At 44.3% G+C, this 27,891-nt stretch overlaps 3 protein-coding genes across 8 annotated transcripts; 1 reads left to right on the forward strand and 2 right to left on the reverse strand.

Annotated features, from left to right (window-relative positions):
- Nucleotides 1–226: 226 nt before the first annotated feature.
- LOC144713604 (uncharacterized) lies at nucleotides 227–3,935 on the forward strand. Its single transcript, XM_078588240.1, has 3 exons — nucleotides 227–382; nucleotides 1,912–2,017; nucleotides 3,575–3,935. The coding sequence occupies exons 1-3, from the start codon at nucleotides 344–346 to the stop codon at nucleotides 3,814–3,816; spliced, it is 387 nt and encodes a 128-aa protein (XP_078444366.1). The 5' UTR covers nucleotides 227–343; the 3' UTR covers nucleotides 3,817–3,935.
- A 2,089-nt stretch (nucleotides 3,936–6,024) lies between these two features.
- Nucleotides 6,025–17,783, reverse strand: PIE1 (SNF2 domain-containing protein / helicase domain-containing protein). 5 transcript variants are annotated; one of them, XM_078588237.1, is made up of 21 exons: nucleotides 17,474–17,783; nucleotides 16,397–16,479; nucleotides 15,807–15,887; nucleotides 15,579–15,686; nucleotides 15,206–15,286; nucleotides 15,003–15,091; nucleotides 14,809–14,915; nucleotides 14,674–14,735; nucleotides 14,303–14,435; nucleotides 14,160–14,228; nucleotides 14,017–14,078; nucleotides 13,816–13,902; nucleotides 13,523–13,561; nucleotides 13,207–13,275; nucleotides 13,028–13,090; nucleotides 10,130–12,965; nucleotides 9,880–9,944; nucleotides 9,724–9,794; nucleotides 8,908–9,544; nucleotides 7,684–8,165; nucleotides 6,025–6,592 (listed from the first exon to the last, which is right to left on the reverse strand). In XM_078588237.1, exons 3-21 carry the CDS (start codon nucleotides 15,822–15,824, stop codon nucleotides 6,235–6,237), a joined length of 5,436 nt encoding a protein of 1,811 aa, XP_078444363.1. In that variant the 5' UTR covers nucleotides 15,825–15,887; nucleotides 16,397–16,479; nucleotides 17,474–17,783; the 3' UTR covers nucleotides 6,025–6,234. The 5 variants fall into 5 exon arrangements, with proteins under 5 accessions (XP_078444363.1, XP_078444362.1, XP_078444361.1 ...); XM_078588236.1 differs by having other exon boundaries at nucleotides 14,160–14,224; nucleotides 14,311–14,435; nucleotides 16,389–16,479; XM_078588235.1 differs by having other exon boundaries at nucleotides 16,389–16,479.
- A 3,430-nt stretch (nucleotides 17,784–21,213) lies between these two features.
- LOC144713627 (transcription termination factor MTERF15, mitochondrial-like) lies at nucleotides 21,214–26,179 on the reverse strand. Of its 2 annotated transcripts, XM_078588274.1 has the most exons (3): nucleotides 25,643–26,179; nucleotides 23,106–23,186; nucleotides 21,214–21,745 (listed from the first exon to the last, which is right to left on the reverse strand). In XM_078588274.1, exons 1-3 carry the CDS (start codon nucleotides 26,176–26,178, stop codon nucleotides 21,271–21,273), a joined length of 1,092 nt encoding a protein of 363 aa, XP_078444400.1. In that variant the 5' UTR covers nucleotide 26,179; the 3' UTR covers nucleotides 21,214–21,270. The 2 variants fall into 2 exon arrangements, with proteins under 2 accessions (XP_078444400.1, XP_078444401.1); XM_078588275.1 differs by lacking the exon at nucleotides 23,106–23,186.
- Nucleotides 26,180–27,891: the final 1,712 nt, after the last annotated feature.

The following is a 27,891-nucleotide window of genomic DNA, read 5'->3' on the forward strand; positions in this document are numbered from 1 at the left end:
GGAGAGAGAGAAGAGAGATAGAGAGAGATAGAGACAGAGAAGAGAAGGGAGAGAGAGAGGGAGGAGAAGAAAGAGAGAGAGATAGAGAGAGAAGAGAAGACAAAGAAAGAGAGAGATAGACTGAGAAGAGAAGACAAAGAAAGAGAGAGAAGAGACCATAAGAGAGAGAAAGAAGACACAAGTGTGAAAGAAGAGAGAGAGAGAGAGAGAGAGAGAGAGGCCTGACTTGGTAACATAAAAAAAACAAGTGTCGGCAGCCCATTGGCCCATCAACTCCTCCATCCCTCTGATTAAATCTTCTCTGCTCGATTCCAACTTCTTCGTTTTACGGCGACCGCTCAGCATGGATCGCGGCTTCGTCTGCTTCTTCCTCTTTCTCTCGGTGAGATCTTCGCCTGCAACTTCCTTTTTTGAAATTTCCCATCTTCGCATCTCCCCCAACCCCGGAAATTCGATTTCTCCAGTTCTTTTCTTCTTGATCATGATCTTGATCATGGGTTTGTGACTGTTATTCATCGTAGTGAGCTGGCGTGCTCACACCCTTCGGATTTTATGTTTCGATCGTGTTTATGGTAATCAAAATTTGTTTTTTTTTTCTACTGACTAGTTGAGCCTGTTGAATCTCGATGTGGATGAGAATTCAGTAGTTCTGGTTTTTTATCTCGAGCATGATTGTTAATTGTTTGGGGTTTGTGTTTGGTCTTCAGTGAGGGTAGAGCCCAAGATAAAAAGCAGAAGGATTCAATTCCCTTCAACATGGAGATCGATGCTTTATACTGATGAGAATTCGCAAATTTGGATTTTGGGGTTTGATCTTGATCACGATTATGTTTTTGGATTTTGGAGTTTGATCTTGATCATGATTATGTTTTTGGAGTTTGACTAGTAGAGCCTGCGAGCTTGAATCTTGATGCGAATGAGAATTCAGTAATTTTGGTTTTTTATCTCGATCATGATTGTTAATTGTTTGGGGTTTGTGTTTGGTCTTTAGTGCGTGTAGGCCCCAAGATAAAAAGCAGAAGTATTCAAGTCCCTTCAACATGGAGATCGATGCTCCATACTGATGAAAATACGCAAATTTGGATTTTGGAGTTTGATCTTGATCGCGATTATGTTTTTGGATTTTGGAGTTTGACTAGTTGAGCCTGCGAGCTTGAATTTTGATGGGAATGAGAATTCAGTAATTTTGGTTTTTTATCTCGATCATGATTGGGAATTTTTAGGGGTTTGTGTTTGGTCTTCAGAGGGAACCCCCGAGCATCAATCTCCATGTTGAAGGGAATTGAATACTCCTGCTTTTTTTTATTATCTCGATCATGATTATGATTGCGAGTTTTTTTTGGTCTTTATCGTGGTCAGTCCACGAGTTTCAAACTCCATACTGATGAGAATTCGCAAATTTGGATTTTGGAGTTTGATCTCGATCATGATTATGGTTATGATTTTGTGTTTGTTCCGGGGAAATCCAATGCTTCTGATTATTGATCTTGATTATGGTTATGATTATGACTCTGGAGTTTTAATCGGGTTACAATCTCCATGGTGATGAACTGATTGTTAATTCCGATCATGAGTTCACGTTTGTTTTCCTTAAGGTTAGACTTCAAGATTCAACCTCCATGTTGATGATAATTCAATGATCCTGACTTTTAATCTCAATCATAATTAGGATTATGGGTTTTTGTTTGTTCTTGGTTAAGATGAGCACCAATTCCATGTTGATGATAATTCAATGATCCTGACTTTTAATCTCAATCATAATTAGGATTATGGGTTTGTGTTTGTTCTTGGTTTCGGTGGGCACCAATTCCATGTTGATGATAATTCGTTGCCTCTGATTATAAATGTTTATCAGGATAATGGGTTTGCGTTTTTTTAAACTTGTTGATGATTGTCATCGTTAATTTCTAGCTCCTCTTCTCCGGGGGCCGGGCGGCGGTGACCTTCAATGATATCTTGAATCTTGCCCTTCCAACTTCGAACCCTAAGACGGAGACCGCCATCAGCCATCCCTCCAGTATAACTTTCTCTATCTCTATCTCTATCTTCATCTATCTCTCTCTCTTTATTTATGTTCGTTTATAAAAATACAATTACCTGTTAATCTATATTTTGATGTATCCATTCGTCTATCAATCATTCATCGTATTTATCTCTATGTTATAAGATCTATCTATCCTTTTAGTTTTCTAAATATATTTTTAATTAGTATGTCAATATGTCGATTTCTTTGTCTTTCTATCTATCCAGTATAATTCTATTTCTTTCTCTTCCTCTCAATTTCTTACTTTCTTATATAGATGTCTGTGCATGTATCTCTCTCACTATTCCTCTCCTATAGCTGTCTATCACTTAATCTCTCTCTCTCTCTTTCTCTATCACATGCTATGCCTGCCGTTCCAGCACTGCTTTCTCTCTCTAGTTATGCCTCTTTATCCACGCAATTTTTTTACAACTCCATCTATCCACCATAACCCTCTCTCTCTCTCCTCTTATATATCTCTCTCTTTACCTATCTATCGATCAATCCATCATCTCTCTCTCTCTCTTTACCTCTCTATCGACCTATCCATCATCTCTCTCTCTCTCTCACTCACTCTCTTTACCTCTCTATCAACCTATCCATCATCTCTCTCTCACTCTCTTTACCTCTCTATCAACCTATCCATCATCTCTCTCTCTCTCTCTTTCTTTACCTCTCTATCAACCAATCATCATCTCTCTCTTTACCTCTCTATCAACCTATCCATCATCTCTCTCTCACTCTCTTTACCTCTCTATCAACCTATCCATCATCTCTCTCTCTCTCTCTTTCTTTACCTCTCTATCAACCAATCATCATCTCTCTCTTTACCTCTCTATCAACCTATCCATCATCTCTCTCTCACTCTCTTTACCTCTCTATCAACCTATCCATCATCTCTCTCTCTCTCTCTTTCTTTACCTCTCTATCAACCAATCATCATCTCTCTCTTTACCTCTCTATCAACCAATCCATCATCATCTCTCTCTTTACCTCTCTATCAACATTTTCATTATCATCTCTCTCTCTTTACCTCTCTATCAACCTATCCATCATTATCTCTCTCTCTTTACCTCTCTATCAACCTATCCATCATCATCTCTCTCTCTTTACCTATCTATCAACCTATCCATCATCATCTCTCTCTCTTTACCTCTCTATCAACCTATCCATCATCATCTCTCTCTCTTTACCTCTCTATCAACCTATCCATCATCTCTTTCTTTCTCTCTACCTCTCTTTCGACCAATCTATCATAATCTCTCTCTTTACCTATCAATCGACCTATCCATCATCACTCTCTCTCTTCATCTCTCTATACATCTGCATCTCTTATCTCTCTTTACCTATCAATCGACCTATCCATCATCACTCTCTCTCTTCATCTCTCTATACATCTGCATCTCTTATCTCTCTTTCCCGAGGCATATCTACCTTTCCAACTCAGCTCTCTCTCTAAAACTAATCTTCCTTGTTTCTTCTATTATCCATATTCATGTAATTCACTGGTAATTCCTGGGATGAAATTTAGGATTTGTGATGTATGAACAGAGTTGGTCAACGGGGAGGAAGTGGGTGACCACTCCAAGACCAGCGTTGACTTTGGGACACGCGGCTGGCCCTTCCTGTACTACACGCGGCGCGACGGGAAGGGGACCGTTGACTGGGGGACTCTAGCATGGCCGTACATCTACTACTCCAAGAAGGACGGCAAGGATGACGTCGCAGACACCGCCATTGTCGCCGCCGAGTCTACCGGCGGGCGGAAAGGCGGTGCAGGATTCAAGGTGTGAAAGAAATGCGTGTTTGGTCTCGCGTGGATAGACAGAGGTGCATCCACATACCCCATGGAGAGACGCCATATGTGTTGTATCATGTTTGCCTGCTTTGCTACTTCATCCTGCTTTGACCACTTTCTCTCTCCTCACCTCACACTTGTCAGAGCATTCTTTAGCTGTAGAGATTGGAGATATGGAGAATAAAGATAAGCAGAGAGATAGATAAATACATGGATAGATAGAGATAGATAGGTAAATAATTAGAGAGAGAGAGAGAGAGATATTTATATATTGATAGACAAATAGATAGAGACAGGCAAAGAGATATATAAATACATGGATATATATATATAGATAGATAAATAGATAGATAGATAGAGATAGGCAGAGAGATATATAAATACATGGATAGATACAGACCTATATATATATAGGTAGATCGATAGAGATAGGCGGAGAGATATATAAATACATGGATAGATACAGACCTATATATATATAGGTAGATCAATAGAGATAGGCAGAGAGATATATAAATACATGGATAGATAGAGATAGATACAGAGAGAGAGAGAGATGGAGATTCACATGTTTATATATACAGATAGATAGGATAATAGTTAGTTAGAGAGAAATCAATATATTTATATACAGATAGGCAAATATTTAGATAGAGAGAGATAAAGATATATAGAGATTGATAAATAGGCAAATATTTAGATAGAGAGAGATAGGTATATAGAGATTGATAGAAAGAGATAGATATAGATAGATAAATAGACTGATAGTGAGAGACAGACATCGATATATATACATAGAGAGAGAGCCACGAGGAATACTGAATACAGGGATAACAGGTGGAGAGGAGGGAAGAGCGAGGCAGGAAATGAGATGTGAGGGAAAGAGGGGGAAAAAGATAGAGAGAGAGAGAGAGAGGCGTAGCGAGAAGGGAAATGGAGAAAAAAAAGGTATAGAGAGTGAATAGAGAGAGACAGGAAGAGTAGAAGTAAATGCAGGAGGGGGAAAAAAGAGACTGGAGGGAGTAAAGAGGGGGAGAGAGACAGTAATAGAAGGATAGACATATAAGGGAGAGAAAGAGAAACATGATAGAGAAAACATAAGGGAAGGGAGAGTGGGGTAAAGATAAGTGAGAAAGAGCAAGTACAGAAGAAAGATGAATAGAGAGATAAATTAGAGTAACAGATATAGATATAAGTAGAGAGAGAAAGAGAGAGACCACAGCTCCCCAAGTATAGTGCACAATCATCGGGGACGGGGACACTGGACAGTTTGGGACGGTTTTCGTGCAAAAACGTCCCGTCCCAGAACTGACCCGTCCAAAACCATCCCATCCAGGAACTCCAGGAACTGTCCCATCCAAAACTGTCGGCTCCCATCCCATCGATAGACGTTCTAATTCATATAAGTTTAAAAATCATGAAATGAAATTTTAGCACACTTGTCCCCCATAGGGAACGGCACGTCCGGGACATGACGGGAAGGATGACGATCCGTGACGGACAGCGACGTGATGAAAGTTTCGTCACGTCACCGTCCTGTCACATGTCTGAGGATTTTGGAAAAGTCCGTCACGTTCGCGTCACCGTCATGGTTTGTGGCGTCCCCGTCACGTCCTGTCACCGTGATGTGTGATGGGAAAAACAACCATGCAGAGGAGAGAGAATTAGAGGGGCATATCTTCAATTATCTTTGGACGACATCCTTTTGCAGACGTGAATTAATGCAGGGACTTTTATGCAAAATACCAAGAAATCGAGTTAGCTACACCACATTGCGAAATCTCAGCCATCAAAAAGCTTAAATCTAACAACTTTCAAGCTTTTTTGGTCATTTTTAAAAATCTATCACAGCCGTCATCCGTGTCGGCCGTGCTGTCACCTCACTCATTCGAGGCCCCCCGTCACCGTCGCGTCACCGTCACGCCCACTTCTTCATCCATCACTGCCACCCTCACGGACTCCTAATTTCCTCACCGTCACGTCATCCGGCACGTTGCCGTCACCGTGACGTGTGATGTGACGGATGACAACTGCCGTTCCCTAGTCTCTCATCCCATCCAATGCCAGCGGACGGGACGGTATTTTGATCAAACGTCCTTTGAGACAAATTTCCGTCTCGTCTTTCGCCCAGGTTTTTCGTCTCAGGACAGTTTTGGACACGGACGAAACCAGAACAGAAATACACCATTGCACGCCGAAAACAGAGACAAAAGCATGGAGCTATATTGAGATAATTGAGGAACAGTATGCAATATTTTACCTTGGCCCCTCCCTGTACAACAAATCTCTGCCCAACCAACCTTTCATCTTTGATAATTGTCAACTTGCCCGCCGTCCAGGCACATCTTTGATTTCAGCCAGCTGCTTACACACCTCAAAAAACTTGGGCTTCCAAAAGTCAACAAGTTGACCATCACCCAAACTCCACAGTCTCCGGAAGGTCAAGATCTTCGAGCCCGGCGATGAAGCTCGGGTCGTAGTCTGAATCAACTACTTCAGAGTCAACCACTTCCGCTTCCGCGGCGCGATCCGGGCCGTCCCATGCGTCTTCGACGGCCAAGATTGCTTGAATCTCACCTAAGTCAACGTCCAGGTCAACGACTAGGTCAACGTCCAGCTCAGCTGGTGTTGGAGTCTTCGCTTTGGAGGGTCTGAGAGAGTCGTTGACTGCCCGGTGCTTGGGTCCACCGCGTTGACGGGTGGGCCCCGCCGAGAACGCTGACGTGGCCCAGCCCGGGCCTTCTCCTTCAATGCAAGCTCTGGATGCCGTCCTGGAAGCAAGAAATCCGTTGACTTTTAACTTACCAGATATTAATTAAAAATTTTGTTAGGTATTTTCATTAATGGGATAAAAAACAATTGGTCAACAACTCGTAAATTTCGAGCACCACAAATATGAAATATGAGATATGAGACATGGATCAGAAGGGGTAAATAAATTTCAAACTATTTGCATTTAAAGTTGAAATAAGAAAACAGAGCATCAATGTTAGGGGTCCGGCGATCAAATCATATTGCAAAAACCGATCTCACGGCCTCAATCGGGATCGTCTGAGTCGGCCAGTTCGAGATCAGATGGAATTGAAGTAAGAAATCCATTGACTTTTGACTTACCAGATATTAATTCAAAATTTTGTTTAGTATTTTCATTAATGGGATAAAAAACAATGGGGGCAACAACTAGTAAATTTCGAGCAGCATAAATATGAAAGATGAGATATGAGTCATGGATCAGAAGGGGTAAATAAATTTCAAACTACTTGCATTTAAAGTTGAAATCAGAAAACAGAGCATCAATGTTAGGGGTCCGACGATCAAATCACAACGCAAAAAACCGATCTGACGGCCTCAATCTGGATCGTCTGAGTCGGCCAGATCGAGATCAGATGGAATTGTATGGTCTGATCATTTCAATATCTGGTCAATTGAGTAGAATTTTCAACTAAACTGATCGTCCGATCCTTCTGATTGGTTGATCATTGAACTGACACTTAATGTCTCTAAAATTTTATAAGCATTTCAATTCCATAACAATGCCAGACAAAAAAACCTATTAAATAGATTTAAACCAGCGAAGAGAAGAAAGTTTAAGAGACTTAGTACTCGAATCTTTAATCCGAATCAGCACAGAAATGATATGGAATACAAAATATGGATCAAAAGGGGTTTTGGAGATACTTCGTACAGGCACAGATTATGAAAAACATTCAAACAAGAGATTATGCCAGAAAATCGCTTAGTATTATAAATAACGCAAACATATCAAATTCTGCAAAAAAGAAATCCACAAATATTTCCATTTCACGAAAATGCAAGAGAACGATCAAATCCACAAAAAGGAAAATTTTCAATGACTTGGTACCTGAATCGGTCCTCTGACGTGCCAGAGGACGATCTACAGACCGAATCTTTGCTCGAAGTGCACTCGTCCCCCTGCTGTGGAGGGTCGGCAATGGTCAACATGATAAGAGAGGGAAAGGAGGCAGCCGTTTCCCCAGAGTCAACAGGGAATTCCAAAGTCAACTCAAGTTGCTCCCCCATTGACCGGTCTTCTTCCGAAAGCATGGGAGCGGCCGCATCCTCCACCGGTGCGCCGGCATTGTCCAGTGACGAAGCCACCAGCCGGCCACACTCTGCCAATGCTACTGAGTTCATCTTCTCAGTGAATTTTCTGGGTTTTTTCTTCGTAGATGTGGCGGAGAATAACGAGCTGGAGGAGAGAGAATAGGACCCCAAGAACTTGGCTTTCCAAACTAGAGAAAGAATGGCTGCAAAATGTTTCTGGAGAAGGAAGTCCAAGTCTGGCTGATCGCAGACTGCAGTCAGCAGCATGGCCACTTGTTCCTGGAATAGAAGAAAAATAATTTAGGGGTAAGTTCATCCAATCGAGAAATGATTTGATAAGACTGGGTGGAATCAAAAGGTTCAGAAATAGGGTTGAAGAGTAAAAATAATCAGGCGAAAAAATAAGGTTGAAATGAAAAAACAAGAAGAATGGATGGAGTCAAAACTTTCAGAAATAGGGTTGAAATGAAATAGAGATGAGGAAAGAAAATGTAGAGTTATCCATCATCATGGACAAGGACGACCGATCGTCATCCTTGTCATTAGTCTTCATCCAGATGAGGAATTATGATAGTCTTCATCCTTGTGATAGTCTGCTCACTATTTTTTTTTTACTCTTTCAGATGAGATGAATCGTCATCGTCTTCATTCTCTATACTTTAGGATCCTGATGACAATTACATCTTCATCGTTGTGGCCACCGACGAGGACGAGGACGAATGACGGGGACAATGGCACCTCATCATTGTCCTCTCATCATCGTCATGGTCAATGTGGCAAACACTAATTAGAAATGAGAAAGCTTAAATGGCTTCATGCCAAAAAGATGGGATATTTCTGTCACAAAGGATAACTACTTTTCTGGAATAAAAATGGGAGGTGAACTGGCAAGGAGAAAAAGGCAAACGTAGAGAACATAAACATACTCCACGGCCAGAGACTAACGCTAAGAAAAATATTGCAAATAGAATGTTTTTTTTTTAAGAAATTCCAAATAGAATTTTGTCGAGAGAGAAACTACCTCTGTTACTCTGAGGAGAGTCTTTCCTAGATTAGACGGCGCAGCACCTTCCACTCCGCAAGCCACGTACTTGAAGAAGAGCTCTCTGAATCTCTCACAACAATGAACAGGATGACGGAATATTCCCCGGTAAAACCCGCCGGTCGACACACTGTAGAGGGCGTCACTCACTAACCGCCAGTTCGTGCTGTACTCGTGGACTACTGCGCAGAGAATCGCATCCTCAAGGGGAGACCAAGCGTCCGACGAAGACGGTATGCAATCCTTCGACCAGATATTCCCTTTTTTCCTGAATTTCTCTGGTTTGACAACCATTACTCTCTTCACTGGCATTGGCGTGATTGATATCTTGCCACCGAGCTTCAATCTGATGGGGGGTCTGAGATCTTCGCTCATCTCGTCCCCTGATCGAGCCTCTAGCGTTTCTGGCCCTTGATTATCTCCAAGTCCGGAACCCTTTCTGGCCTTTTTGGGAGGTTTTCTAGGAGGTTCCTCATCTTCGATTGCAACTGTCAATTCTTTCCGCTTCTTGCTGATCGATTGAGGTGCTTGATCATCTTCCATTGGGCCGGTTCCTCTCTTAAGAGACTTAAGCTTACTTTTCTTTGTTTTCTTCTTCGTTTTCGGCTTTCGTTGACTGTAAGACAGATTATATCAGAAAACAAATTTTCTTCAGGATAAAATAAGTCATGCAAAACTGACGTCAGTTCTCATTAACTTTTTCAACTATTAATAAATAGCCAACACCACTGACTTAAGAAAATCGGAAATTAAGAATGACGGAAACTGAACGAAGAATAAATACCAAGTCCTAACCTGCTAGGTTCGCCAATACCAGCATCGATCGCAGTTGGCTCCTCGGATTCAAACTCTAGATCTTCTATCATCTGAGTAAGAATAAAAATGAATCAGGAAAACCGAGACACTCCCTTAACAGAAAAATATTTCAATTAATCCTATGTTGGGCATGACCTGCTGTTGTGCTAAGGCCTCAACATGCTGTCTGTACGCTTCCGTAGCGAAGTCAACGTCCCAACCTGCGGGTCAACCATTCAAAACCGGGAATCAACAAAACAGCTAATCATAAATACAACATCAGTTTAAAGCCCAAATCACAAGAATTAAGTCGACATCACAATCATTTGACCAGCATAAGAATCAAAGAGAAGATCACATAACTAGACCAAGCGGATAAAAGGGAAAAAGAAGCCAAAAAACTTACTTTCATATAAAATGGGCTCCTCATCCTCGTCACTTTCGGCTTCAAGGTCATCCTTGAATCTTTCAATTCGATCAAGTTCCCACTCTTCCTCAGCCACATTGTCACGCCCCTCGATGGCAGATTTATTTATTACAGGATCCCATAAATCTAGGAACCTCATAGCATATCGATCAATCGGCCGAAGCTGATTCTCAAACGAAGAGCTTGCTTCCCCAGCCGCAGCAGCAGCTGCCGCCATCTGTTTCACGTCAGCCAGCATGTCTATCTCCTCCTCAGTGCGTAAGACCATGACATTATTTACATCATCGAGAGCATTTGACTGTTCTTCAGCTTTAGTATCTGCTTTCACTTCATCTTCGTTGACTATTTCATCCTCTTCCAGCTTTCCAAAATTGGTCTCTTCAGTGAACTCTTGATTCTCCACTTCCTCCTCCTGCTCAACCTTTTTCAAAGCCATATAGTCAACTTCGTCTTCCGCCTGTTTCAGAGCGGCTTCCACATCAGCATTGGACAAATCGTCCAATCTCTCTTTGAAAAGCTCCATGGGATCAAGTTTCTTGAAGAACTCGGTGTTATAGCTACCACTTTGTATGACTAAATCATCAAGAACCCGTTTCTGGTTGGCTTTCTTCAGAATATTTTCTTCAATTGTCGACTCACTGATCAATCTATAAATATGAACCTCACGTGTTTGCCCTATTCTGTGACATCTGTCCTGGGCTTGCTGATCCATGGCTGGATTCCAGTCACTATCATAGAAAATAACAGTGTCTGCTCCTACCAGATTAATACCAACTCCACCGCTGCGTGTAGACAAAATAAAAAGAAATATTTTAGGGTTTGTGTTGAAACGCTGCATAAGAGTTTGCCTCTCTTCGGGCAGTGTCGAGCCATCTAGTCTCAAGTATGTGTAACCGTATATATTGATGAATGCCTCCAAAATATCAAGCATTTTCGTCATCTGCGTGAAAATCAAAGCCCGATGCCCCTCTGATTTCAATCGCCTTAAAAGTACTGCGAGTTTCTGCAGCTTCCCGCAGTCAAACTGTATCAACCGCCTATCAGGAAAGTATACCTGTCTCCGCACCATAGCCGGTCTGAGAGGAGAGAGAAGAGGGTTAAAAACCTCTCTCCACCTTTCTCTCTCATCGACCGAGAGAAAAACAGAAGAACTCCCCCTGCTCCACCAACACACCGGGGACGGTGCCCGGGCGGGGGGGATGGCAAACATGAAAGACTCAACAACATCAAGCATAGTCTGTAATCTCTCCACCGGTTGAAGCACTAGATCTGATAATAATGAGGAGTAGCTCAAATAGCATGAAGGCTGCATCTTCTGTGATTGAACATTTACCACAGGGTGCTTTATAGTGAGAAGTTCTCTTAGATTAGACCCGTAAACAGGCTTCCTCTGGCATCTCAAGGAATTCCACCATGCAATAGAGGCGGCTCGTTCCTTTCTCTCTCTTGATCTTTCCATCAGAAGAGCCCTATGCACTGAATCAAAGATACTGTTACCAGATCCGATGTTAGAGAGAGAGAGATCCTCATCCTCGGTTTCAACATCTTTGACTTCATCAAATTCCCAGGATGGCATATCATACTCATTTTGAGTGAAGACAAGATTTAAATCCTCCAAGTCAACACCAGAGAACGGCCCGCTGGTAAGGATCGAACAGACAGCGGAATTCAATTGCATGTCAATGCCAGGCATGTCGAAAGAGCTGATGATTGGACGGCCCTCAAAGAGATCAGGGTGGTTGCATACTTTTCTGAGCTGCATTATTACGCTGATCATCCCAAAGAAATTTGAGCTAGCTAACGTTGCCTGTGTTTCTGAACTGGCAATAAAATCTTCGTACAAGTTTCTCTGCCTTTTCGAGAGACGGCAGTAGATGACATGTTCATGTTTCCGAGGGAGCTGCTTCTCCACGTCCCTCTTCAGGCGCCGCAATATGAAGGGGCGAAGAACATTGTGCAGCCGGTCAACAACTTCCTTGTTGACTTTCTCCTGACCTTCGACCATACCCGAGATTGGGTTGCTGAACCAGTCTTTAAATTCTTGGTGGGATTGAAATATATGCGGCATTAGGAAGTGCATCAGAGACCAAAGCTCCATGAGATCATTCTGCAGTGGCGTCCCAGTCAGCAAGATCCTTCTCTTAGAGTTGAAATTCAACAAAGTCTGCCATCTCTGTGACTTCCAGTTCTTTATCAGATGGGCTTCATCAAGAATGAGGTACTTCCACTTCTTCCTCTTGAAAACCTTCGCATCTTGAATCACAAGCCTATAAGTGGTAATGCACACGTGGAAATAATTAGGTTTGAGCCAGCCCTGCCGCTTGTTCTTCCTCTCCTTGGCAGTTCCAAAGTAAGTTAAAATTTTGAAGGCAGGGCACCATTTGAGGAACTCAGTCTCCCAGTTCAACATGACGCTTGTCGGGACGACAATGAGGTGGGGCCCCCAAATGCCTTTCTCACAGGCTAAATGAGCCAGAAGAGATATTGTCATAATGGTCTTTCCCAGGCCCATCTCGTCTGCCAAGATCCCATTCAGCCTCTTCTCGTACATCGTGACGAGCCAGTCCAAGCCGATATGTTGATACTCCCTGAGCGGATGCTTTAATAGGAAAGGGACCTTTGTACGGACTTTAGTGGTGGAGAATGTGTTACCGGTCGGTTGTGCTGACCTGGCGGCAGCCGCTGCATCAGCAATTATATCTTCTCCCTCTAAATCTTTTCTCACTGACTCTTCTTCCACCGCGATTCGTGTTTCCTCAGCATAGTCAACACCTTCAGAAGTATCAGAGCTCGACGAGGCATGCTCAACGTCAACCTGTGGACAATAGGTGTCATCAGATCCTCAATAGGAGAATAGGAAGTTATTGCTAGGCATACCATTTTATATCTGGCGAGCAACTCTTCTATCGGCATCTCTCCCTCCCTTTGCAGCAGTTCGATCTGTAGATATAATCTCCATTTAATACCATGTGCCTAGAGAACTAACCGATGAGAATCTCGGTCTCTACGTGCAAAGACAAATAGGGAAACATAGCCGAAGTGTAGATTATTCTCACTTCATTCAACGGGTCAGCTTGGTCATTTTTGGATAATTCCTCCTCTTCAGCCAATGTCGTTTCGTCATCCTGCGTACATATATTTAGATAAATTCAGATGCAAAGAATAGCGGAGGTACGCATTAGATTTGACTTTATGCCACTTGAATGCACAAATAACGAAATACATAAAAATGGATTCAGTCAAAAAAGAAATTCGGATGACATTTCGATAATCATGAAATAAACATCCTAAAAAAAGTGGATAAATCCAAGAGACCAGATTAATTGATGCAGCTTATAGTAAAAAGATGTAATGGATTATCTTAAAGCGCACCTTTTCTTCTTCAACTGGGCCAACGAAGTCCCTGTCATCCTGCCAGACGGAAGTTGCAAGATGCTAGTTAGCACTCCCAATTATTTAATCAGTTCAATTCATTCGCTTGATTTAAGGTACATAAAACTATTCATCACGATAGATATCCGTTTCATCACATGCTTCCAATATCAAAAGAAGAAAATTACGTCTAAAATTCTTCCGAAAAGTAAACATTTTCATGGACACGAGTATGCATCTTTACTAAGATATCCATCCAAATTCATTCTCAAGAATGTAACTTTCCAACATACCATCTCATCACTTGAGTCAAGAAGCAGATTCTCGGGACTTGGGCTTTTCCTAACTGAATCGGCAATGATATCTCCATCCCTTTCTTCCTATGATCAGAGAAGAACAAAGTAAATAGAAGATGAAAATTATGAAACAAACAGTGCAATGACGACATGTGATATGAAGGGAAATAAGAACTATTTGACTGTTGCACGCCATACGTGCAGAGAAGTTGGATCTTCTTGTTCATCAACAGACGAACTTTCAGCTTCTTGTGCAGAGCCTGAAATCAATGATATTATAAAAGAAATATACCAGAATGATAAAAAATTTAAAGAAGCATATAGGCAACGCCTGCCCTTACTTTCATCTTCTGACATTGGAGACTTGGCAGACAAATATCCTGGACTTTCTGGATTGTCTTCCCTACTGACTGAGATTAATTGTGATGATTAAGATTACAAAAATAGCAAGGAATTCAACATTTTTCCTAAAATAATATCTCACCGCCATACCGGTAACGCTTCAAAATTTCTGCGATTGGAAGATCGACTTCATTCTTCAAAGCTTCCAGTTCCTCTCTCCTCTCTTCCTCAGTGATGAGTGCTTCATCTTCTTCAAGCGTGTGCTCGTCATCCTCCTATCAGAGAGAAAAGGTAAAAATATTTTGAGATGCTGCTTTGCCAAATCACTAAAACCTGGTCTGATAGAAATTTAGCTTTCCAACCAATAAAACACAAAAAAGATTAGGCACATCGTAAATCTTTATGACAACAAAAATTAGATAAGACCATGCATTTTTTTCTGTTCCAATGGCTTCTCCAAGATTTGAGGAAGAAAACGGAAAAATAGAAAAATATAAGTATATGGGGCCATACTATATCATCTCCAGGTTGGATATCGTACTCAGCATCATTGTCCAAGACATCCGGCATTTTGTCTGCAAGAATCAAGTAATTTGAAGATCATTAAGTGTTTAAATCAAACATTTTCTTAAATTAGAGGTTTCTGACCTGCCAAATGCTTTTCAATTTCTTCTTGTTTAGGCTGAGCATATTCTATCTCCGGCAGAGAAATATGCTGCTTCTCCATTAGATTTTCTGCAAGCATTGTTGAATACCTAAAAAATATATAGCCCGGTCAACTAAGGAAAAACACCTAAAAAAAGTGACAGTCATCATTTCCCGAATGACAGACTGCAGACGACCTTTCAGTTTGGTCCAAAAGGAAGTCAAGTTGCTTATCAAGCGCCTTCTTCTTCTTTTCTTCAAGTTCGAGTTGATGCTTGTAGGAAACCTGAAATTAATTTCAATTGAATTTCATTTTCAAGAAATAAAGAATACTAACAAAATTGCAAATTTTAGAGCACATTCTCAAGGCCCCGTAACAGGCTTAAAAAAGTCCCCATACCAGCTTCTCAATCTTAATCCAGAATTTCTTCACATCTTTGGCGATATTGCTCGCGAGCTTCTTCAGGCGTTGTTCCTCTTCCTATATTGACAGTTAAAAAAACCTCAGAAAATGAAATGCATGTCTGATGTTCGGAGACAGTGATGAGCAGATTGATTTCAATGAAATTAACGTGATGCGACTATGAGATGATAAATAACGTGATGCGACTATGAGAAGATAAATTTCTAGAAATTGGAATAAGTCAAGAAAATAACAGAAATTTAAAGAAACCCTTAAGTATACATCCCTGAAATAACACTACAATGACCCGACGCTCTCCTCATTTAAGCAACTCACATGCATTGAATAAAAGGAAGTGAAATTGAGAGACCTTGAATTTCTTTTCCTCCTTAGTGGCTGGATCAAGTGTATTTTTTATTACACGTACAGCAACCTTCTTAGCCTGAGACAATTTCCATTTCCTCTCGGACTCAAAGTCCTGAGAGAATGATAAATAAGATTGGCTCAGTAACACAACAGCGATCGGATGAAACTAAAAATAAATTAATTGTCAAACAACGAGAGTCTCTAAGAGAAAAAAGTATAAGATCGAGAATACCTTTGAAAGCCAAACCATCTCTTCCAATACATAATCCCAATGTGTTTTCCGCCGAGGAGGTTCCTTGGGAGCCTCAAGGGCCTGAAAAATTAGCTAGTTTATTGAAAGGCTAAATTTCTCGACCTTGATACAAACAGATTACGACGTGAATAGACTAAAATTGTAACTGACTACCTCTATTCAGTAAAAACATCCTGCTTAAGCAAAAACGCAAAGAGCAGAAAGAAGATATAACCAGATTTTTGCTTTTAAAAACAAGGCATATTAGTAATAAACAAGTAAAAACAAATTCTAGCACAAAAGAGTCAACCGAAGGTAAGCATAGGAATTAACGCCAAAATATCTGATGAATAATGCAAAAAAAGGTAATATAATTTAGAAAGCTTCACCAAAGAACAGACAATGAGCCTGATCAATTGCATATTTTTCTGATTAATGGCATATTATCCTCCTTGTACCTCTTGTTAATATCTCTAAAGTATCGGGTTGATCACCTCTTTCCGGTGAGTTTATAATTGATATGCTAGGAAAAAAACTGAAGAGAATCAAAGGAGACGAAATCAAGAGTGTGAATGAGATAACCTTTTGACCTTTGGGTTTTTGTAGCCATGGCATTCCTTGAGGGTTTGGCCTACCTTATCTCGTCAGAAACCTATATGTGTAGAGCCTTGAACTGCATCATAATACAAAAAGGAAATATTAAATGAACTGTGCCAAATCAGGAGAAAATACGGTAGTTTCTTCAAGTACAGAAATTATGGTAGAATTAAAACCAGAAACATTAGGTTAAATCCATAACATAAAACTCTTCCTAAAAAATCTCGCCAAAGTAATAAAAAGAAAACAATTCCAGACAATGTGCATGATCTTATCCACTCATTAGGCCACTATACAAAAAGTTTAACGATGCCCATATATTTTTTTTAACGTTCATCCGCTATTCGCCCGAAATATTGAAGACCAAAAATCGAATAACCCCTCGTCTAAAAATTCAGAGAAGCATAGGATGTATTAAATATGATTCAACATTTAAAATACAAGAGACAACACAAATGGTGATATCATGGAATTTTATTTGAATCCAACTGATTCAAGCGCTACAACAGAAAACTCCAACGGTTTGATCTGGCAGAGGGGGAAGATATCATCTTCCCCAATTTCAGATGAAAAAAATCTTCCGGAAGATAATTTTATTACTATACCTTGTCATCTGGTTTGGTAAGAACTTTGATTGCACTCTTATTCATGAAAATAGTTTCCAAGATCATGAAACTAGGGCAGGTTTTCTCTTTTTGATTCTGAGTTTACTCTGTCCTGCAAACCCTCAGTCAGACCTCACATTCTGATTCTAAACGTGGAAATCATCATTACAACATACCACGCACACGAAAGAAGAAAGCCCATTCGGAGATCGAACCCGGTTGCACCAATCACCGTCTCTTTCACAATTATTTATTTGTTTTAGAAAATGGCCTCAACTTCTAATTTCCAGTGAGGATGGCAGCCAAAAACCTAAAGCATAAGCTGCTTCCTGCTGCTAAAAGATTCAGTACATTCCAGATTCACGACTATATCGATCACAACATGTCTCCAAGCACATAACCAACAAGAAAACAGGAAGAAAAAAGAGAAAAAACCAAAAGAACAAATTAAACAACCAAACTTACCGAGGCAGAAGGAATCCGATTCCACTCGATTCAAAATCACTGCTTTCAAGTCTCGAAAACACAATACCACAGCTTGAAGTCCGAAAAAAGAGGTCGAACCTACTGAAACTGAATACGGAGTCCGTCGAGATGTCGAGCCAACAATAAATAACGACAGATCTGTCACTGCCGCCGCTTGCCTTCTTCTTCTTCTTCTTCTTCTTCGTCGTCGTTCTTCTTCGTTCTTCTTCGTTCTTCTTCGTTCTTCTTCGTTCTCCTTCGTTCTTCGTTCTTCTTCGTTCTCCTTCGTTCTTCGTTCTAGGTTTTTAACTTTCACTGTCGAAAGAGAGATGGAGGAGGCGGTGGTTAACGGCTGCTTATTTTAAATACGTATTGCTACGCACGGAAACCGTACTTTTCCGACGTGGCAAATAGTTGTTGAGTGTGTTTGTCAAATAGTGTGTATCGAGATATATTACTGGAAATAGTATTTTCCTATGTTTCGCATTACGAGCCTTATATATTAGTACTAATCTAGGGCTTCGATTATTTTCGATTAAATTGAAACGGACTCCTTTCGCTCTCTCTCTCTCCCTTTCTCTGACTCTCTACTTCTTCCTCTCTCTCTCTCTCTCTCTCTCTCTCTCTCTCTCTCTCTCTCTCTCTCTCTCTCTCTCTCTCTCTCTCTCTCTCTCTCTCTCTCTCTCTCTCTCTCTCTCTCTCTCTCTCTCTCTCTCTCTCTCTCTCTCTCTCTCTCTCTCTCTCTCTCTCTCTCTCTCTCTAACTCTTTATATCTCTCTCTCTTACTCTCTCCGCCCCTTTGTCTAACGCTTTCTCTCTCTCTTACTCTCTATGTCCCTTTGTCTAACTCTCTCTCTCTCTTACTCTCTTTATCCATTTAATTCTTCTCTTTCTCTTTCTCTCTCTCTCTTACTCTCTCTGTCCCTTTGTCTAACTCTCTCTCTCTCTCTCTCTCTCTCTCTCTCTCTCTCTCTCTCTCTCTTACTCTCTCTGTCCCTTTGTCTAACTCTTTCTCTCTCTCTCTTATTCTCTCTGTCCCTTTGTCTAACTCTCTCTCTCTCTCCTCTTTCGCATACTCCCTCTCTCTTTCTCATACTCTCTCTGTCCCTTTGTCCAATTCTTTGTCTCTTTCTCTCTCTCTCTTCCTCTTTCTCGCACTCTTACTCTTTCTTATCGTCCCTCTCTCTTCCTCTTTCTATTACTCTCTCTCGCTCCCTGTCTCCAACTTTCTCTCTCCCACTTTCTCTTGTACTCTCAAAGAGTACGGCAGCCGTCATCCGTCACATCACACGTCATGGTGACGTAATCATGATGGATGACGTGACGTGTGATGTGACGGATGACGGTGATGAAGATCTCATGCAGACATCTGGCTATAGACCAATTAAAAATTGAACTTCGGAGAAATAGAAATCTGATTCGAGCTTCTGGTATTTGAACATCAGGTAATCAAATTTCTTTATTTCCAGCTTCTGGGTTTCGAGGACAAGGAAATTGAATCTCGGCACAACAAGAGCAGTAGAGACAAGTGATAGAGAACAAGCAAGAGCAGGCGAGAGAGATATATGGCAATGTGTAGGGAACGACATGTCCATTACATGACGGGACGGATGACGATCGGTGACGAACGGTGACATGAGGAACTGTTCGTCACGTCACTGTCTTGTCACACGTCTGAGGAGTCTGGAAAAAAAACCGTCACATACCCATCATGCGTCCCTCCATCGTCGTTCCGTCACGTCATCATCACCATGACGGCGTCACCGTCACTTTTGACGGAAATAGTATCTAAATTCTAGGTTTCTAACTTCTAAGTTCTAACTTCTCTAAGGAATAATGATTTCCCCTCCCCTTGCTTTCGCTTCTCATCCTATTATTGTCTCCAATTGTGCGAGATCACATTGAAACTAGTGGAAAATCCAAGAGAGTAAAGAAAGGGCGTCCCTTGAGCTTGATTATGTTACCATTTGAAATCGACGGCGTTCTCTTTTGCCTATTAGGTGAGTATTCCATCCTTAAAATTGCAAATATGTTGCCAATTTGATCCAATTTCCCCTCTTTCTCCTTGATCTCCGACGCGGCGGATTGCTTCAGCGGCGTTTGCTTATCTGCTTGATTCTCGAGTAGTTTTCATGGCTTTTCCCTTTTCAACCACATCACCATTAGATTTGTTTTTGTTCTTCATCAGCGTCCTCCGATCATTTGATTGGTATTGGTTCCGAGACTAGGAAAGTGAGTGAATCCTTGAAAATTTAAACTTTCGTCAACCCCTTTTAATTTGTTACAGTCTAATCTCTTACGCATAAAAGAGTGAATAAAACTGAATTAAATAAACGTCATGGCCGCCATCCGTGACGGCCATTTCATCACGTCACACATCCAGGGCACCCCGTCACCGTCACGTAAACTTCGTCACGCGTCACCGTCACCGTCACCATCACGTCATCTGTCACATTTTTGTCACGATGATGCGTGACGTGAGGGGTGACGATCGCCGTTCCCTAGCAATGTGTGTAACAGCTCAAGAAAGAGAAAGAGAACAAGCAAGAGCCAGAGAGAGAGAACAAGACATTGTTTTTTGTCGCCAGTGGCAGTGACACCGTCTGGGGACGGGAGTACGCGGGCAGGAAGCGTGGCGGGAATTTGTAAAATACTGGAACGCGTGACGGGAGGGGGATGTGGCGAGTAGTTTGTTAAGTCCTCGTCCGTCACCTAGCGTCACCCGTCCTGTCACGTCCCAGACGTGCCGTCCCCTATACTCTCTCTCCCTTTCTCTAACTATCTCTCTTCCTCTTTCTCTAACTCTCTCTCTCTCTCTCTCTCTCTCTTTCTCTTTCTCTTTCTCTCTCTGATAATCTCTTTATTTTCTCTCTCTTACTCTCCATTTCTCTCTCTTTCTCTAAGTGTACCCTCTATTTCCCCCTCTCTCTCTCTAGTTCCCTCATTCCCGCCGTTTGGTACAAAATCAAAACTATATATTCTCGTCAGAACGTGGGAGAACCACTCTAAAATTTCCACGAAATTCTTCCAGAAATCCCGGAAAATTCTCCTCCAATCCGCAGCAGATTCAGATCTTCCGGCGCAATTCTTACAAACTCGCAAGAAATTCCGCGACAAATCGTCTCTTCCGCATGAAATCTCCGCCAAAATTTCCACGGAATTTCAAAAAAAATTTCAGATCCGGACGCGGATCAATCTTCGTGTTTTCCGAGGTGATCGCGGTACAACTCCAGAAGCTCGGGGATCGCCTCGCCACGACGATCAACAAATCGTCTCCTCCTGAAGAAATTTCCACCAAATTTTCCACGGATTTTCAAAAAAAAATTTCGGATCCGGACGCGGACCAATCCTTGTTTTTTCCGAGGAGATCGCGGTACAACTCCAGAAGCTTGTGGATCGCCTCGCTACGACGATCAACAATCGTCTCCTCCTGAAGAAATTTCCACCAAATTTTCCACGGATTTTCGAAAAAAATTTCAGATCCGGACGCGGACCAATCCTTGTTTTTTCCGAGGAGATCGCGGTACGACTCCAGAAGCTCGGGGATCGCCTCGCCACGACGATCAACAATCGTCTCCTCCTGAAGAAATTTCCACCAAATTTTCCACGGATTTTCGAAAAATTTTTCAGATCCGGACGCGGACCAATCTTTGTGTTTTCCGAGGCGATCGCGGTACAACTCCAGAAGCTCGGGGATCGCCTCGCCACGACGATCAACAAATCGTCTCCTCCTGAAGAAATCTCCGCCAAATTTTCCACGGATTTTCAAAAAAAAAAATTTCAGATCTGGACGCGAATCAATCCTTGTTTTTTCCGAGGAGATCGCGGTACAACTCCAGAAGATCGGGGATCGCCTCGCCATAACGATCAATGAACCGCTCCACGAAGGCTTCCTCGCTGGCAAGAATCGCGGACAACAAGCAATTATCCCCAGAAGCAATCCCCTCGCTCCTCAGACGCTTCAGAACAGCGATCCTCGGCAAGATCCTCTTCTCCACGCTGAATCCGACCAGCGTCGGATGGCGCGCAACGTAGGATGGATCGCAGCCGGCCTCCTTGACGAGCAACTCCATAGCCGCGTTGATCTTCTTCTCCGAGTACCGCAGCAAGACTGGGAAGCGATGAATTGCTGCCAAGATCTCCTCCTCCGTCCATCCCAAGCTCCTGAGCAGCTCCATCTTCGCTTCGAAGGTAGATCTGCTGAGATTATCCACCGACGCCAGCGCCTCGACGAACTTGCGCGATCCAGGTGCGATCCCCAAGCTCGCTACTCTGTCATTTTTGAAGTAGTGTTGATGAATTCGATGCTGTTGACCAAATTTGGATGGGGAATTGACGGCGACCGATCATCATTGACCATTGCCGTCAACCGTCGATCGTCCGTCGATCGTCGTTAACCGTTGTCTTCCCTGAGTTTTATGGTTAAACATCGGCAACGTCGTTGACCGACGTTTTCGAATTCGATGCTGTTGACCACATTTGGATGGGGAATGTACGGCGACCGATCATCGTTGACTGTTTCTGTCAACTGTCAGTCGTCGTTAACCGTCGTCTTCCCTGAGTTTTTTGGTTAAACATCGGCAACCACATCAATGTCGTTGACCGACGTTTTCGAATTAGATGCTGTTGACCACATTTGGATGGGCAATTGACGGCGACCGATCACCGTTGACTGTTTCTGTCAACTGTCAGTCGTCGTTAACCGTCGCCTTCCCTGAGTTTTTTGGTTAAACATCGGCAACCACATCAATGTCGTTGACCGACGTTTTCGAATTCGATGCTGTTGACCACATTTGGATGGGCAATTGACGGCGACCGATCATCGTTGACTGTTTCTGTCAACTGTCAGTTGTCGTTAACCGTCGTCTTCCCTGAGTTTTTTGGTTAAACATCGGCAACCACGTCAATGTCGTTGACTGACATTTATGAATACGATGCTGTTGACCAAATATGGATGGGGAATTGATGGTGGCCGATCATCGTTGATTGTTGTCGTCAGCCGTCAGTTGTCGTTAACCGTTGTCTTCCCCGAGTTTTGGTTAAACATCGGCAGCCACGACAGTGCTGCTGGTCTACATTGATGAATAGGATGTTGTTGACCATATTTAGGATTGAGAGTTGACGTTGACGGATCATCGTTGACTGTTGACATCAACCCTCTTCCCAAAGTTTGGTTAAATATTGGCAACCACGTCAACACCATTGTTCCGCATTGATGAATATGATGTTGTTGACGAAATTTGGATGGAAATTTGATGGAGTATGATCACTGTTGACGTCAACCGTTCGTCATTGTCAAGCCATCATTTTTCGCAAAATCTTGGTTAAAAATCATGTCAATGTCATCGACCTAAGTTGATGAATACGATGCCATTGACAAAATTTGGATGGAGAATAGACAATGACTGATCATTGTTTAACTGTCGATGCATCCTTCCGTCGTCCTTAACAATCATCTTCCCTAAATTTAGATTAAAAATTGGCAACCACGTCAACGTCACTGACCTACGTTGACGATTACAATGCCATCGACAAACTTAGGATGGAGGACCGACGAAATCTGGACAAGAGACTACGACAAAGACGGCTTTGTTATCGTCGTCAACTGAGGACGAAGGACGAAGAACACTACCTGTCAAACACAGATCTGATCCTCTCCGGCTTCCCTGCGATCAAGCTCGGCCTTCTCACGATCAGTGGCGGCACCATCGCCCTAAGATCAACACGAAAAACAATTAGATCTTGCCCGCGATTGATGACTTCGCGGGCAGAGTGAGGAGGACGAAGTTGTCGCCTCATCGTCATCCTAGTCCTGGACGAATGACGAGGAGGATGGCCACTCGTCATCTCAGAGACAAATTTTTGGGTGGTTGACGATGACGTTGATCATACTCCATCAAATTTTTGGGTGGTTGACGCGCCGTGCAACATTCTAATGACGACGACTACGTTTAAAAAAAAACATCTTTGAACTCGCGACCTGAACGCCAAAGAATACATATCACAAAAAAACATATTTGAACTCAGAACCTAAATGCAAAGACCGAACCTGTTCTTCCAATAACCCACAAGAGTAATTCATCCAATTCAAGAATCAAAACTGCCAATTTGCTCTGCCCCGGGCCTGGGGACGAGGCGAAAGCAAGCATATCGAACCGCATTGCACCATACGGCGACGCTAAATAACAAAAAAATCACTACCCTCAATGCCAAGAATTAAGTTAAAGAAAACATCTTTGAACTCCCAACCTGAATGCAAACACTGAACCTGTTTTACCAATAACTCACAATAGTTATTCACTCAATTCAAGAATCAAAACCGCCAATTGGGTCTGCCCCGGGCCGGGGGACGAGATGAAAGCCAGCAATTCAAACCGCATAGGGCAATATGACGACAACGACGACGCCGACGACAACCCCACTCAATTCAAGAATCAAAAATGCAAATTGGGTCTGCCCCAGGCCGAGACGAAAGCAAGCAATTCAAACTGCATAGCGCAATACGACGGCGATGACGACGCCAACAACGACGTCACTCAATTCAAGAATCAAAACTGCCGATTGGGTCTGCCCCGGGTGGGGACGAGATGAAAGTGAGCAATTCAAACCGCATTGCACAATACGATGGCGACAACGATGCCAAGAACGATGTCACTCAATTCAAGAATCAAAACAAGCCAATCGGTCTGCCCCGGGCCGGGGGACAGGACGAAAGCGAGCAATTCAAACCGCATTGCGCAATACCACGGCGACGACAACACCGACAACGACAGCACTCAATTCAAGAATCAAAACTGCCAATTGGATCAGCCCCAGGCCGGGGGATGAGGCAAAAGCGAGCAATTCAAACCGCATTGCGCAATACGACGGCGACGACGACGTCAACAACGATGTCACTCAATTCGACAATCAAAGCCACAAATTGGGTCTGCCCCGGGCTGGGAGACAAGACAAAAGCAAGCAATTCGAACCGCATTGCGCAATATGACGGCGACGATGACGCCAACGACAACACTGACGACGACGTCACTCAATTCAAGAATCAAAACCACCAATTGGGTCTGCCCCGGGCCGGGAGACGAGACGAAAGCGAGCATTGCGCAATACGACGGCCACGACGACGCCGACGCCAACGCCAACAACCCCATCACTCAATTCAAGAATCAAAACCGCCAATCGGATCTGCCCCGGGCCGGAAGACGAGACAAAAGCAAGCAATTCAAACCGCTTTGCGCAATACGACGGCCACGACGAAGCCGACGACAACACCAACGACCACATCACTCAATTGAAGAATCAAAACCGCGAATTGGGTCTGTCCCGGGCCGGGGGACGAGACAAAAGCGAGCAATTCGAACTGCATTGCGCAATACGACGGCGACAACGACGCCGCCGACGACGCTAACGACGTCGTCACTCAATTCAAGAATCAAAACCGCCAATTGAGTCTGCCCCAGGTTGGGAGACGAGACAAAAGCAAGCAATTCAAACCGCACAGTGCAATACAACGGCGATGACGACGCCGACGACAACGCCGACGACATTGTCACTCAATTCAAGAATCAAAACCCCCAATCGGGTCTGCCCCGGGCCCGGGAACGAGACGAAAGCGAGCAATTCGAACCACATTGCGCAATACGACGGCCACGACAACAGCGACGACGACGCCGACGGCGCTGACGACGACGTCACTCAATTCAAGAATCAAAACCGCCAATTGGGTCTTCCCGGGCCGGGGGACGAGACAAAAGCGAGCAATTCAAACCGCATTGCGCAATACGACGGCGACGACGATGCCGACACCAACGCCGACGACGTCGTCACTCAATTCAAGAATCAAAACCGCCAATTGGATCTGCCCGGGCCCGGGAATGAGACGAAAGTGAGCAATTCTAACCACATTGTGCAATACAACGGCCACGACGACAGCGAAGACAACGCCGACGATGACGACGCCGCCGCCGACGACGCCGACGACGCTGACGACGTCGTCACTCAATTCAAGAATCAAAACTGCCAATCGTGTCTGCCCCGGGCCCGGGCACGAGACGAGAGCGAGCAATTCAAACCGCATTGCGCAATTTGACGGCGACGACGACGTCGTCGCAGTCGTCATCGCCGAGGAGTAGGAGCAGGAGCAGGAGTAGGAGGAAGAGGAACGAACCCTACTCGGGCACGCCGAGGTCTCGGAGGAGGGCGAGGGCGGGGGAGATGCGGTTGTCGAGGCTGTAGCAGAGCAGGCGGGGGTCGCGGCGCAGCGTCTTCAGCAAATTGGGGCCGCCGCCGAGCAACCTCAGCCAGAACTCGGCCCGGCGGGGAACATCGCGGAAGAAGACGATGTTAGGGTTTGCGGAGAGGACGACGGAGATCTCGGCGGAGGAGAAGCCGGCGGATCGGAGGGCCGAGATCTTCGGATGGAGGGTTCGGGCGGCGCCGGCGAGGAGCACGCGGGGGACCTTGAGGACCATGGATCGGACGGCGGAGAGGTCCAGGCCGTGGTCGGTGAGGGCGCGGACGGCGGCGATGGGCTTGGCCGGGGATTTGAGGTGGGCGAAGGCCGGGGAGAGCTTCTGGGCTTCCTTGGCGGAGAGCCCGCAGGAGGAGACCAGGTACTCCGCCATGAACGGAGCTTGGCCGGAGGAGGAGAAGGAGGAGAAGAAGAAGGGGGTGAGAGGGTGCCTCCTCCACATACTCGTCTGCAACATCTCAAACTCTCAAAAATTCTGAGAAATGTGAGCAGTGTTTGTATTATTTCTTTTTATATAGTTTTTTTTTGTTTTTTGTTTATTGTGTTCATGGGTTTGGGCTGGACTGGCGGTCTTGTGCGTGTTCGCGTTCGCGTTCGTGTTTGTGTTTTGGTTGGTTAGCTTGTTGATGGGGGACCATCCGCAACTGGAAGCGCCAGGTCAACCCGCTCCAGCACGTCAGCAGCCACGTCGCGAAGCTCGAGGTGACGAGAAGAACCTGGAGTTCAAGTACACGGCGTGACGAGAAGGCGTCCCCAATTATATTTTCCTCACGTTTTTCTGAACTTCTTCTTTGTATTTTTGTTTGGGGAGGGCCTCCGTATTTTGGCCCTTCTGTCATACTTCGAACTGCACTTTACGGCCCGATTAGGGGGTTTTCCCTAATTACAGGCCTCCCTTAGGGTTCCCTCTCTCCCACTATAAAAGGAGAAGAGAAGCCCTAGAGGAAGAAGGAGCATTTTCTGAAGTTGATTGAGTTTCCTTGAAGGGGGAGAGAACGCCTGCCGTCGTCGCCTGCAGATCACCGTCGTTGCCTTCGTCCGCCCGTCACCATCGCCCGTTCAGAGCGTCCATCGCCGCACACCGTCGTCGGCCACCATTGCCCGTTGTCCGTCACCGGCCGCCCGTTGCTGACCGACGCCTGAACCGGACTTCCCGGCCAGCCGACTGCCAGCTGACCGCTCTGCCCGCTGAAACGTCCCCGACGCCCGAACAGGCTGCCTGCCAGGCCGTCAGCCCCGCCCTCCCGAGCATCCGTCCGCAGGCCCCCGGGGCGCCGGCCCCTCGCATCCTCCCGCCTGCCCTGCCTGCCTGCCTGCCCTCGCCCGTCCAACGCCCGTCTGAAGCCCTCCAAGCTGAGCCGGACGTCGCCGACGCTCCTGCTCCTCGACGCGCTGACTTCATCGGCCGACCACCCCAACTCGTCTTCAACTCGCTGCTCCAGACCGCCACACCAATTAAAACTCGGCTTCGACCACCGCGACTACTGGACCTTAGTCCGCAGGTCACAACGCTAACCCCTCTCTTGCGTCTTATTATTTCTTGCTATATACTCTCATGTGCTCTCCTCTCGGACCTCGCCCTTTGCCGTTCTCATACATTGGGTTGTGGGTAGTTATTTTCCCCCTTTATCCTACCCGTCACCTTGCTTCCGGAATAGATAGTTGGATCGAGGATACCCATTCCTACGGCGCCCTTCGATTGATCTATCGGGTCATTGGGAGTCGGATCGTACGTGACACATACGGGAACTCTTCAGGGGCACTTGTCGTATCTCAGCTGCTCCGTTGTACTTCTCGTTGTTTTCTCACAAACGTTGCATCATTACGTAAAACATCGAATAATACTCGTTGTCCGTTTCCTGCCCTGTGTTGCAACGCGCGCCGTAGATCCCGGGCGTACGTGTTGCATCACTTGTATTGGCAGACGGTCGCGAAGGAACCGGTGTTCGCGTTCGTGTTTTGGTTGGTTTGTTTTCATTGGCAGACGGTCGCGAAGGAACCGGTGTTCGCGTGCGTGTTCGTGTTTGTGTTTTGGTTGGTTTGTTTGTATTGGCAGACGCTCGCGAAAAAACCAGTGTTCGCGTTCGTGTTCTTGTTTGTTTTTGTTTGGTTTGTTTTCATTGGCAGACGATTGCAAAGGAACTGGTGTTTGCTTTGTGTTTGTGTTTGT

Source organism: Wolffia australiana, chromosome 16, assembly GCF_029677425.1.
Source record: "Wolffia australiana isolate 7733 chromosome 16, ASM2967742v1".
In the NCBI taxonomy this organism is placed as follows: domain Eukaryota; kingdom Viridiplantae; phylum Streptophyta; class Magnoliopsida; order Alismatales; family Araceae; genus Wolffia; species Wolffia australiana.

What these genes read in the sequence shown, in the direction of transcription:
- LOC144713604 (XM_078588240.1), top strand. Translation starts at nt 344, where the DNA reads ATGGATCGCGGCTTCGTCTGCTTCTTCCTCTTTCTCTCG. An exon ending in GCTTCTTCCTCTTTCTCTCG is followed by an intron (nt 383 to 1,911) that starts GTGAGATCTTCG and finishes GTTAATTTCTAG; the next exon opens with CTCCTCTTCTCCGGGGGCCG. An exon ending in CGCCATCAGCCATCCCTCCA is followed by an intron (nt 2,018 to 3,574) that starts GTATAACTTTCT and finishes ATGTATGAACAG; the next exon opens with AGTTGGTCAACGGGGAGGAA.
- PIE1 (XM_078588235.1), bottom strand. Translation starts at nt 16,421, where the DNA reads ATGCCATGGCTACAAAAACCCAAAGGTCAAAAG. An exon ending in GGATTAAGATTGAGAAGCTG is followed by an intron (nt 15,092 to 15,205) that starts GTATGGGGACTT and finishes AATTAATTTCAG; the next exon opens with GTTTCCTACAAGCATCAACT. An exon ending in AAGATCCAACTTCTCTGCAC is followed by an intron (nt 13,903 to 14,016) that starts GTATGGCGTGCA and finishes CTCTGATCATAG; the next exon opens with GAAGAAAGGGATGGAGATAT.
- LOC144713627 (XM_078588274.1), bottom strand. Translation starts at nt 26,178, where the DNA reads ATGTTGCAGACGAGTATGTGGAGGAGGCACCCTCTCACCCCCTTCTTC. An exon ending in CGAGACCTCGGCGTGCCCGA is followed by an intron (nt 23,187 to 25,642) that starts GTAGGGTTCGTT and finishes TGTTGATCTTAG; the next exon opens with GGCGATGGTGCCGCCACTGA. An exon ending in ATCAGATCTGTGTTTGACAG is followed by an intron (nt 21,746 to 23,105) that starts GTAGTGTTCTTC and finishes CAAAAATGACAG; the next exon opens with AGTAGCGAGCTTGGGGATCG.